The 12,315-nt window shown below is 29.6% G+C and overlaps 2 protein-coding genes across 2 annotated transcripts in view; both read left to right on the top strand.

Moving 5' to 3' along the window:
* Positions 1–773: 773 nt before the first annotated feature.
* Positions 774–8,079, top strand: LOC119605093 (glucose dehydrogenase [FAD, quinone]). The gene is made up of 4 exons (XM_037958041.1): positions 774–969; positions 5,920–7,295; positions 7,372–7,524; positions 7,584–8,079. Exons 2-4 carry the CDS (start codon positions 5,952–5,954, stop codon positions 7,938–7,940), a joined length of 1,854 nt encoding a protein of 617 aa, XP_037813969.1. The 5' UTR covers positions 774–969; positions 5,920–5,951; the 3' UTR covers positions 7,941–8,079.
* Positions 8,080–8,837: 758 nt separating this feature from the next.
* The window catches only part of LOC119605189, a 98,083-nt gene continuing 94,605 nt past the window's right edge, over positions 8,838–12,315 (top strand). The window contains exon 1 of the mRNA XM_037958146.1: positions 8,838–9,022. The gene's annotated coding sequence lies outside the window, so the exon portion shown is untranslated. The remainder of the gene's footprint in view (positions 9,023–12,315) is intronic.

The raw sequence follows: 12,315 nt of genomic DNA, 5'->3' as shown, positions 1-12,315 counted from the left end.
TTCAAACATTAATTGGGCTATTTAGACTTAGTTTAGTGATTAGTCGCGCAACTATCTTCCGTAGAAGATCATTAAACACAGAAAATTATTATAATTAAAGCATAATATATTTTCAATTTCCTTGACAGAAAATCGACTTTATAAATATCACACAAATTCAAATACTTATACATTTAATTTTATAAACGAAATGAGAATTATATCAACTCATTTTAGGTCACACAAAATGTTTTGCTAACTCTTCCAAAAGAGTATTTTCTGAGCCCCATTTCTAATCAGTTTCGACTCATTTTTGAATAGTTTTTGAGTCATTTTTAAGTGTAAGTGTTGCTATTTCATTACAAACGAAAACAATTACATAAGGAACAATTTTAGATCTTCCAACTGCTTGAAATATGACCAAAAAATATATTTTTAAAACCATCATATTTTAAACACCAGGATGATAAATTTATGCTTGCTATACATTTTGTTATTGTTTTTCAAATATTCAGTTTTCAATCACATTCGGGTCATTTTTTAAGCGCTCAACTTATTAATCACTTTTAGGTCATCAAAAGGAGTCAAAAATGACTCAGTTTACTGATTAATCATCCAACAATCTTCCAAATGCTAGCTGGGTAGCAGTAGCAATGTATTTACCCTCTAACTACAGAGATAGATGTTACCTTTATAACAATAATAATAATAATAATAATAATAACAGCGTAGTGATTGAGTAGATATCTATCTATCGTGTTATGGGGTTTTCTTGTTTAAGCATTGATCTCATCTACGTTTAATTGTCAATAAGCAGTCATAAGAAACGCACGCATGCGTCGTTAATAAGCGTAAAACTGTTTTAAATTTTATGGACGGTTTTTTTATATACAAATTACAAGTATTTAAATTAATTAAAGAAAAACGTTGCAAAAACAAAATTTACAAAAAAAAAAAAACGTGAGAAAAACAATAAAAAATATATATAAGGTATAATCTAATTTTGAATACATTTGTTAATTTTGACTGTATGCCAATTTATTAATTTGCCAAATGCATACAATTTTAACTAATTTACTTTTTGTCTGCATTTATTTCAATCGTGTCTAATTTGTAAAGTGTGTTTTGGTTATATTCTCTGGTTAATTGTTAATTAAACACTTGTGTTAAACGTTTGAATATTTATGATTTCATCTCTAATTTTTTATGTGTGATTTTTACATATTCGAGTGTATTTTATTTTAAACTAAACAATTATAGAGCTATTTAAATATTTACCCATATAAATAAATATTCATCTAATAAAAAATTTATACAAAAAGTGGGCATAAATAAGAGGAATTTGAAAATTATGCAAAAAAATAATTGAAAAATATTCTTAAATATAAATTAATATGTAATGAAGAATATAAACATGATTTTTAAGTGATTATTGAATGTGAGTGAAAATAAATTGGTTGCAAAAATTCTTCAACTACACTGTGCTATAAAAAGAAAAAAATAATATGTTCTCAACTTTGAAATAATCTCAAAATCTAAAGTTGTTTTAATAGAAACTGAGTTATAGTATACGCACAATTGGGACGAATGACGAATTTTTCGGAACGAATATTCGTCGTCAGAAATATAACACACTTGGGTATATGAAAATGTACACAATCATTGCGTATGACGAAATTCGTCGTACGTAACGAACTGTGCGATAGGTTTATTTCTATTTTTTATGCAGACGAACGACGAATTTATTGGGGAAAATTGTTTTAAAACCAATTCCGGTAGCCCGAATTTGCTGGAATTTTGCGGTTGTGGGTACAGCTAATGACAATACAATATTATGTTCGAATATTCGAAATTATATTCGAAAATTCGAAGTTATGTTCGAAAAAATTTTTATGCTCTTAAAATAATCTCTGGGTCATAAAAACTAAAAACAAAATTTTCGAAAATTCGAACTTAAGTTCGAAAAATTTTTAAAGCCATTAAAACCAGTTCTCGTGGCCCTAATTGTCTGAAATTTGGCAATCTAGAGTACACTTGATGACACTACAATGCTATGTTGGAATATTTAAAATTAAGTTCGAAAATTCGAAGTAATGTTCGAAAAAATTTTGAAGCTGTTAAAATAGTCTCAAAATTGGGGATATTCACAAAAATATAATTTTAGTTCTTTTCGAGGCCAATTTCTTATATTTTCTAATTTCGAAATAATGTTCGAATAAATTTTAAAGCTGTTAAAATTATCTCAAAATCGTGGAGATTCACAAAAATATAAGTTTTGTTCCTTTTTCTTACTTTGTCCAATTTCGAACAAACAAATTTTAAAACGAATTCGCAGTACGAATAATTTGATTGTATTCCATTCGACGAATTTACGCAACGTCGATTAGTCGTCGTGCTATACGAAATTCGTCGTTCGTCCCAATTGTGCGTATGGCATTACTCAAATATTTAATACATAAATAGATGATTGTGTTCAACATTCCAAAAAATATTTTTGTTATACGGTGAAGAATAAATAACACAGGACAATCTGTTGGCTTTAAAACTAAGATTGCAACAGCCCGTTTAAAACGTCTCGAAAATATGATGTGATGTCCTGTTCATGAACGGTCATAATTACAACCAAAATAGGTTTATCTCGTTTTTTTTTTAGAGAATCAAAACTAAGCTTTAAGACTAATTTGTTTACTTTTAATATTTTTCGGAAATAAAAAAAAATACTTTCTCGTCAATTGAAATAAAAAAAGTTTAGAAATTGATGTGTTATTAATCTATTGATTACAAATGAGCTTAAATTAAACTTATATATTGGTTTATTGAGCATGATAGAAAACAAAGTAGAGATTATTTCAGATACTAAATTGAATAAAAATGCTGTATGAATTTTAATTAAATACTGACGTTCACAATACAAGATAATGCACAGAGGCGTAGTTGAAAGATTTGAGTAATAGCTAAACTCGATATTTCACTTTTCTTTATATACATACATAGATTTTTAACATACATATCTTTAATAGAATTAAAATTGGGTTTTCAATTCTTTTACGATTTAACTTTTTAGATATTTTTCATTGGAATAACATTAGAAGATTTTGAGGACAATAGAATAGAATTAAAATTGAGTTTTCAATTCTTTCATAATATGTACGTACGATTTAACTTTTTAAACTTTTTTCATTGGAAAATTTGGTCAATCGTAGAAATGTCTATAGTGAAAGCGCAGAAATCATACCCTCTGAACAGTCTCTGTAAATTACTTACCCAGAGACCAAAGCGCTTAAAATTCATCCATTACATCGGGTTTCCAGATATCGTGTTATAAAAAACAAGATTTTGGCCATATTTGAGACTCTATAGCAGCGCGAAAACAACTTTATTCATAAAATTTGTTATGTCATCTGAACGTCCAATTTGTCGAATTTAAAATAAAAATTTAAGCTCTGTTATATTTTCTTCCATCTACGAGATATCTTAACTAAAAGCAGGGCTTGTGTTATTGCACTTTTACTAAAAGTCTTTTAGTAAGTTTAAATAAAACCTTAATATAACACCGTGCAACAGTCATTTTCACACATGAAAAAAATCTATGTGTACAGTTTGGATGCCAAACGGGATTTTCGGGATTTGAAAGTACCGAAAACCGGGATTTTAAAAAATGAAATCCCGGGATTTTAAAATCCTGAGTTTTGAAGTGTTTTTCCGCTATTTTATACATTATAAAGTGTTAAATAAGAGAATTTTAAAAGTTTTTGGACTTAAGATGACTCTACTAACTTACAAACTGAAATATCAAAAATAAAAAGGGCAATAAATTGGCATAGATACCATCGGATATATAAAAATAACAAGTAAGAAATTATAGGCGGGCGAGGCCGACCATATAACACCCTACACCAGTTATGTGAGTAAAATGTGATTTAGTTTTCATAATAAATCATTTAAGTTGATTTATACCTCGCCTCCGATTGTTGTTAAAAATCCCGATATCGGGACCATTAGTATTAACTCTGTGTACTCAATTTTTCATGATCAGTTCTTATGCCCCTGCAAAAGGACTTCAAAGTTTAAAGGACTTACGATTTCAAAAGATGTAATTCCAAATTTATATTAAAAATTTGGTATTAATATTAATATCAAATGAAGCTGAGAACCTCTGCTACAAAAAAAATATTATTTATTTAAATTTATCAGGAAGCTTAAAGTTTGTCACAAAAAAGTAGTTAAAAATTTTTGTTTAGAATATGAGACCTTTTTTTAAATTTAATTTATTTTTCGATTTTTTATCTTAGTGATTCAAATAAATAATATATATAAAATGAACACATTACCAGCTTTCATTTAATATCAATATTAGCATCATGTAATAGATATAAATATTTAAAATATTCCTTAGAAATTGTAAGTCCCTTAAACTTTGAAGTCCTTTTATAAGGACATAAAAGCTGATTATAAAAATCGGAGTACGCAGAATTGTTGCGAATGTAATCTAGTTTCACATGCATGTTAATTTTTTTTCAAAATTGTTGCAGGGTGTAATGAGACCTTACAAATAGGAGTTTCAGTTTTATATTTTTGCTTTGATTTATAGTTAAAAACTAAACCAACGCAGTTTTTAATTTACATGACAATGAATGCGTTCCATGACATATGAATTGAGTGATTGGTCAGATAATAAAATGTGATATTAATTACAAACTTAGTACACTAATACTCCAAATGCATTGGACCAATATTTAGAACTTAGACATATTTTCGTGTTTGCAATTCTAGTCACGTACTTATAATATACAAAATGCTCATCGTGCAGAAAACGACAACAACAACCTTATCTAAAAAATCAAAAAAATAGACCAATTAAATAAATTTTGACAACAAATATTGCCTGACATACATATACTTATGTATATGTATGTATATCCATGTGGTATGTCTAGTGGGTGACCTAAACGATAAATTCAAGAAATTAAAAAAAAGACTTATTAATAAATTCAATAAAAACTATAAATTAAAATTATATTAAACTTTTGAACTTGAATTTTTTATATTTATATTTAACACAATTTCAAAATTTAAATAAATTTAAAATAAAAAAGTAACTGCCATTCGTTAAAACAGTAACCAACTGTATTTCTAAACATTTATATGGAGAGATAAAATGCGATTTTTTTCCTTTTTATATAAAAAAAAAATTTTTCAAAATAATATTGTTCATTGATTTGAATTTTAGCCAATGTTGCAATAATTATTTATTTGTCTGAAGAGGCAAACCATATGAATCTTTATTAATTTTATTCAATATTTTATTATTGTTATTTTTAGGTTTGTTTTGATTTGCAAAAAAAAAAAAAAATGTGGTAAAATAACCGGTTCTTTCTTTTTAAAACATTCAGTTGGTATTTTTGTATAAAAATCGCATAAAAAAGTAATAAAATTGTAAATATTATGACCAGTTTTTATGCATATGGGGAGTACAGAATGCCTGAAAAGTTGGTTGCTTACAACAAGTGGTTGAACTTGAAATTTTGTTACAATTCTTTAAAGTAAAGTCAAGGAATTGCAAGAAAAAACTGGTTGGCATTTTCAAGGTTATAATATTACAAGACCGTTAAAAACAAAGGATTTTATTGCATATACATGCATATGTATACATGTACATGTATGTAAATGAAGAAACGTCTCAAATGTAATGTAATATAATGGACATTAATTGTCTTACTGTCTGCTTGTCGCTTGAATTCTTTTAAAACTCAAACTGAGATTGAAAGTGAATTTTAATTTGTGAATAAATAAACATTAATTTTTTTTCTAGAACGTGTTAATTTTATTCAATGTATTTTTTTCTTCTTTGCCTTTGTTTAGTTAGAATATTTTTTTTATTCTTCAATTTACATTCAAGTGCTAATTAATAAGAACATTGTGCAATTTATTTTATTTTAGATTCTTCAGTTTGAATTTGAGATGCCTGCATCATGTCGCATTTGAATATTGTCATAATAAGTTTGCTGTCAATTGTCAGTTTGTCCTGGGGACAAAATTTTGTTGACTTGGCTCGTGATTTGGAAACATCTTTATTAAATACTCGTTTACCGGATACACAAATATTTTTGCCAGAGTATGATTTTATTATAATTGGTGCTGGTTCGGGTGGTTGTGTGGTGGCGAATCGTTTGAGCGAAATACAAAATGCCACAGTGTTGCTTTTGGAGGCCGGGGATCAGGAAACTTTCATCAGTGATGTACCTTTAACAGCAGCTCTCACTCAAATGACCCGTTATAATTGGGGTTACAAGTCTGATCCCACACCAAATGCTTGCCAGGGTTTAAAGGATGGTGTGTGTAATTGGCCCAAGGGCAGAGGTGTGGGTGGTACTAGTCTTATAAATTTCATGCTTTACACCCGGGGCCATCGCAAGGATTATGACCACTGGTCTCAATTGGGCAATAAAGGCTGGAGTTATGATGAGGTTCTGCCATATTTTAAGAAATCGGAACATATGGAAATTGAGGAATTAAGAAAATCCAAATATCATGGCACCAAAGGTCCTTTAAATGTCTGCTACACTGATTATAAATCAAAACTACTGAAAGCTTTTTTAAAATCTAGCCATGAAATGGGCTACAATATAACCGATCCCAATGGTGAGCATATGTTGGGATTTAGTCGTTCTCAAGCTACTTTACAAAACGGCCGCCGATGCAGTTCCGGCAAAGCATTTATTAAACCCATTGTACATCGTCAAAATTTGCATTTATCTATGAAATCAAGGGTAACTAAAATTGTAATAGAAACCTCCAAAAAGTCTCAAAAACTTAAAGCTCGTGCAGTAGAATTTATTAAAAATCGCCAAAGATTTGTAATACGTGCCAAAAAGGAAATAATATTATCGGCTGGTTCGATAGCCTCACCACAACTATTAATGCTATCGGGCATAGGGCCCAAACAAAATCTTAAGCAACACAATATAACTGTAATTAAGGATCTGAAAGTGGGCTACAATCTGCAAGATCATATAACACTAAATGGTTTGGTGTTCTCCATCAATGATAGTACGGTAAACGATCGTAGACTAATGAATCCCACCGATATTTTACAATATATATTACAAGGTAAAGGACCTTATACTATACCAGGAGGAGCAGAAGCATTTGCTTTTGTAAGAACGCCTTCATCGGCTTTTGATAAGGACTATTCTGATATGGAAATCGTTTTGGGGGCTGGTTCTCTAAGCGGTGATCATATGGGTTCCATGAGAGATCTTTTGGGTATATCGGATGAGTTTTATCAAACAGTTTATCAAGGATTACACGATAAAGTATTTGAGCTGATGAGCATTTTGTGGAAAGATTAATGGTAACTTGTTTTTAACTAAAAATGTTTGTAATTTTCAGGAAACTTTTGGCTTGGTACCGGTGTTATTAAGACCCAAGAGTAAAGGACGTATTTCTTTGCGCAGTGCTAATCCCTTTCATTGGCCCAAAATGGAACCAAATTTCATGCAAGATCCCGATGATGTAAGAGCCATGATAGAGGGTGTAAAATTGGTAAAAACAAATGAGTTTTAATTATGACATAATTTAACTGTTTTGGATTTTATTTATAGATCTTGAAATTAACCGAAACTAAAGCGATGCGTAGAATTGGCACTCAATTTAATCGTAATCCCTTTTTGGGTTGTGAACATCTTCCGTTTTCATCCGATAGTTATTGGAAATGTTGTCTACGTTTGTACGGTTCCAGTTTACAGCATCAATCGGGTACTTGTAAAATGGGTCCATCATCTGATCCAGAGGCTGTGGTTGATCCTCAGTTAAGGGTATATGGTATTGATAATCTGCGCGTTGCAGATGCCTCCATAATGCCCAATATACCAGCTGGTCATACAAATGCCATTGTTATAATGATTGCCGAAAAAGCAGCCGATATGATTAAGAATAGTTGGCGAATGAAAACGAATTGATAGATCAAATCGATGTGTTCAGTTAATGTAGCTCTTTTTAAATTGTAAATATTTATTTTTCGATAGGTATTTATGTATCTTTGTATATTATTTAATTTTTAAGTTGAATTGTGATAAAATAGAATAGTTTTTTTAATAAATTTAAAATCATGCTTTTGAAATTTTAATGCTTCGTAAAGATATTATATATTTTCTCATAGTTCTAAGAGAGAACTTCGACTTATCCGTAGCAATGTTTTCTATATTGCGACATTTTTTATTAAATACTAAGCCTATCGAAATCTGTTGAAATAGATTCAACATTTCACCAGGCCCCTATACAACCGGATTCTCCGATTAGGAATTTATAGTTCACAATTACGTTAATGCATATTATTTTTTTTAAAATTGCCTTAAATTTTTTTTTTTTTTAAATTGCCTTATTTATGAACTTAAATCCATGCATTTTACAAAGCCTTATTCAGAAAATCAGTTTGTATTCAGTACATAAAAGCTAAAGAGATTTTACACATATTCATAACTGCTGTAGTGTATCATATAATCGGGCATGATCGACACACTACATATTCTTAACTGTTTTTGTATTACAATTTATTTGAAATAAATAAAACGTACAATATGAAATCAAAATCAAGCAGCAATCGATAAATTGTAGCCTTCTCTATGTAACACTCATAGTTTGTGCATTCACTAAGTGGTTTTGATCTCTGCTAAACAGTTTAGAAGTCATTGCTTAACTATTCAGTGCTACCATATTATATAATTGCCATGACAAGTGCTCTATTGCGCATGCAACAACAACGTCAATTGTAATCACATGTATTCCATGTAACGGTATGTGTCGAAAGCATAAAGTGTGATAATCACTGATGCCACTTGAAAGTTCAGTCATTTTGCGGCATTTTAAACGTTAACAACACGGCATAGCGTCGGTCCGTTTAAAAATAATTAAAACTAAAACAAAAATATATAAATAAACGTATTCAGTGAAACAAACAAACAAAATAAATCAAATCCAAAACGAATTATAATGAAGAGTTATATTTTATGAGTGCGTGTGTTACCAGAAGTGGTTTAAAAATGTACGTGCAATTTAAGTAATTAAACACATCAGTATTTTGAGAAAAATCATTTGTAATTGTTGAAAAATAAATGAAAAAAGAAAAGCGAAGAATAGAAGATGTTGTGTGAATATAAAGAGATTTAACTAAAATTGTTTTGTTTTTGTTTAGTTTATGTTAAGCAACTGCAGGGAAAAAGTTTTATTTAATGCTTCACTTTGCGAAGGAAATTGTCTCAGTAGTTTTTTTGATGTGATCCTGCTGCGTATGGACTAATATAGCAACAGCAATAACAACAAAAATAATCATAATTACAACAATAACAACCGCACACTTTGCGTGTTTGTCTCGTGTTTTTTATTCCCTCTTTTGGTGTTTTCGTTTTTTTTTTGCTATTTCTTTTTACTTTCAAGTTTTCCATTAATATTTCTTTTGTAGGATGTGCGTGTTTATTGCTTAGAGAGTTGTAGTATTTCTTGTTGTATTTATAATTTTTTTTGTTTTGTCGGAGGCGAATGTGGAATATTTTTGTTTGTCTCACTGCTGCTGCTGTAGTTGTTAACAAAAACGACTACTACGACGTCTACTACTATAACTACGATGAATTAAAAGTTGTTGCTCTATTTGTGTGGTAAAAAGTAGTTGAAATAGGAAAAAACAACAACAAATACATGTGTGCCAGTTTGAATGTGGAATAACCGAGTTTAAATGAATGTTGTTGAATGAGTAAATGAGCGGGTGTATCAGTGAGTCGATATGTAAATGGGTATGTAGGTTTTAGCTTTAGTGCATGCATTCTAGCCTTAGGGATTTTTTGGTTATTCTATAGAAAAAAATTCTTTTTTCATTTTTGTATCCTTTTCAAAATATTTAAAAAGAACGTATAGAATAAATGAAAGAAATGTTGAAAGAATGTATAGAGAGGGTTTTAACCCACAATTACTCTGGGAATATATTTACATTCATAAATATTAACTATACAATTTATTTACATATACCACGTATAAATGTATTTTTTTTTTTTTTTTTGTAACTAATAACAATAATTCACTATCAACATAGTGTTGCCACCGTTGGTTGCAAGTAGTTTTCCTTATGGAAATATTAGTTTTTATTGTGTTCGATATTAAAATTTGAAAGATAAAAATGTTCTGAATTATGAAATTAAGTACGAATCGTGCTCAAGTCAAGCCCATTTTGGGATTAATTCAATATTTTACATTCATAAATCAATCTTATTATTATCTCAAATCAAGTATGCATTTGAGATTAAATGAAATAGAAAATTATAAAAATAAGTACATTGTAAGATCACTTTGATCCAAAAAAGGGTTTGAATTAATTGTTTCAAGTATTTTATCGCTGGTTTAAGGAGCACTATACTTACCGTACTTCTAAAAGCGCTCCGCATTGATTTGAGTGCGGATTACTTCATTCTTTTTTGTGAGCTTACCATGTTTGTTAACATTTAGACAACGGATGTGTATAAAATTTAGATTTCGACAACGAATTGTTGCAATATTGTCAGCATGACATAGTGTTGTCGTACGTATGTATATACTTTGACAACGGATGTTATTGAAACAGTTTGGTGTCAATTTGGTACCAGGCGTGTATATTTCCTTTTCCTTCTGTGTATAAACAAACTACTTTATGATCTGTTATATTACTAGACTAACTTAAGAAGCAAAATTTTGTAATGCAAAACATAAAAAATTACTTTCCTATAAAAGAAAGTGTTTAAGAGATCGCTTCTACACAAAAAAAAAGGATGGAGTAATCCACACTCAAATCAATGCGGAGCGCTTTTTCCCTCTGTGTAGGCAAACGAATACTTTAGTCCATAGATTAGTCAAAAGACTGATCATTAGAATAATCCATAGATTACACCGTCCAACAAAAAGAGAAAAAAATCGGTAAACATGAACCGGATGATATACGTCTGAAACTATACATTTAAGGAAGAAAAACTGCGTTTTTAATTTTTCATTTCGTGATCTTGTGTCCTTTCTAAAGGACTTCAAAGTTTAAAGAAGTATGTTATTCAAAAAAATATTTTAAAATACTTCTACTGATTAAACAATGCCAAATGTCAAAAGAAACAGGATCACGAAATAAAAAACTGTGAAGGTAGTTTTACTTCATTTAATCTCTAGTTTCAGATTGATATCATCTGGTTCATGTCTAATTTTGAGTGTCGGACGGTGTTATTCATTAGACTAGTTCAATAAACTAGTCGAAAGACTAGGTAATAGACTAGTTCACAAATTTCCTTAGACCCATCCACAGATTAGCTAACATACTAATTCTCTAGTAGTTAGACTAGTCAATAGATTACTTTATAGACTAGTCGATAGATTACTTCATAGACTTACAAGACCTTTAAAAAACAGTACTTTTAATCCTAAAACAGTTGCTCTTTGATAAGAGATAGAGATAGTACTAGTACCAAGATTTAGCTATCGATGTTACCCAATATATTGATTAAAGATCTTACAAATAAAATAAGTTTTCCTATTAGAGAAACAATAAAACTGTTTGGTTGTAATAAATTTAGATCACATGCATATATTCTAGTAGGTATATATGATATTTAATTACGGTAAAACTTATACCCTCGCAATTCTTTAGATTTGTTTTAATATATGTATAGATACATTAAACAATTTTAATTAAAACTACTGTCACTAAGAGCATTTCAAAAAACTATGTATATTTAACAATTTCTGCTACGTCTTTATTTAAACATGCTCAATTGACTTTGGATTTTAATAAAAGTGCAATTTCCCGCATAAACTATTTCAATTTTCTTAGATACTCGAGTGGTAAGTGGCAACACTCTTCATCCATCATACAAAATCTACCAATACTATAGTAATATACTTTTGTTTTTTGAACAACCGACGATGATGATGATGATGATGATGATAAAGACGACTATGACGATTACATCTACATACTGTAAATGTATGTATGTGTGCACGTACGGATACACAATATGGATGTATGAGGAGAAGGAACCAGAGTAACTGAAACATATTGTATACATTTTGGTTGCCATCAGTTTTAGTAGTAGTTGTTGTACTAGTCACTCATTCATTCAGTCAGTCAGTTAGTCAGTCAACGAAACATGCAGCAGTCAGTCAGTGAGTTGCTAGTAGACCGTAATACTACGTTCACAATGTTTTGTTTAATATGACGTTGACGTTCATGGTTTGAAATTATTTTAACCTAGTTTTTCTCCACTAGTGGTTTATTTTCACAGTTAGTTTCATAGTATTCCTTAAAAATTTTCATTTATGTTCGTATGTATG

The sequence above is a fragment of the Lucilia sericata genome, unplaced genomic scaffold (assembly GCF_015586225.1).
Source record: "Lucilia sericata isolate MDLA Ls3-8-SP2 unplaced genomic scaffold, ASM1558622v1 Contig000014F_arrow, whole genome shotgun sequence".
NCBI classification, from domain to species: domain Eukaryota; kingdom Metazoa; phylum Arthropoda; class Insecta; order Diptera; family Calliphoridae; genus Lucilia; species Lucilia sericata.
This window is presented reverse-complemented; position numbering and strand designations above follow the sequence as displayed.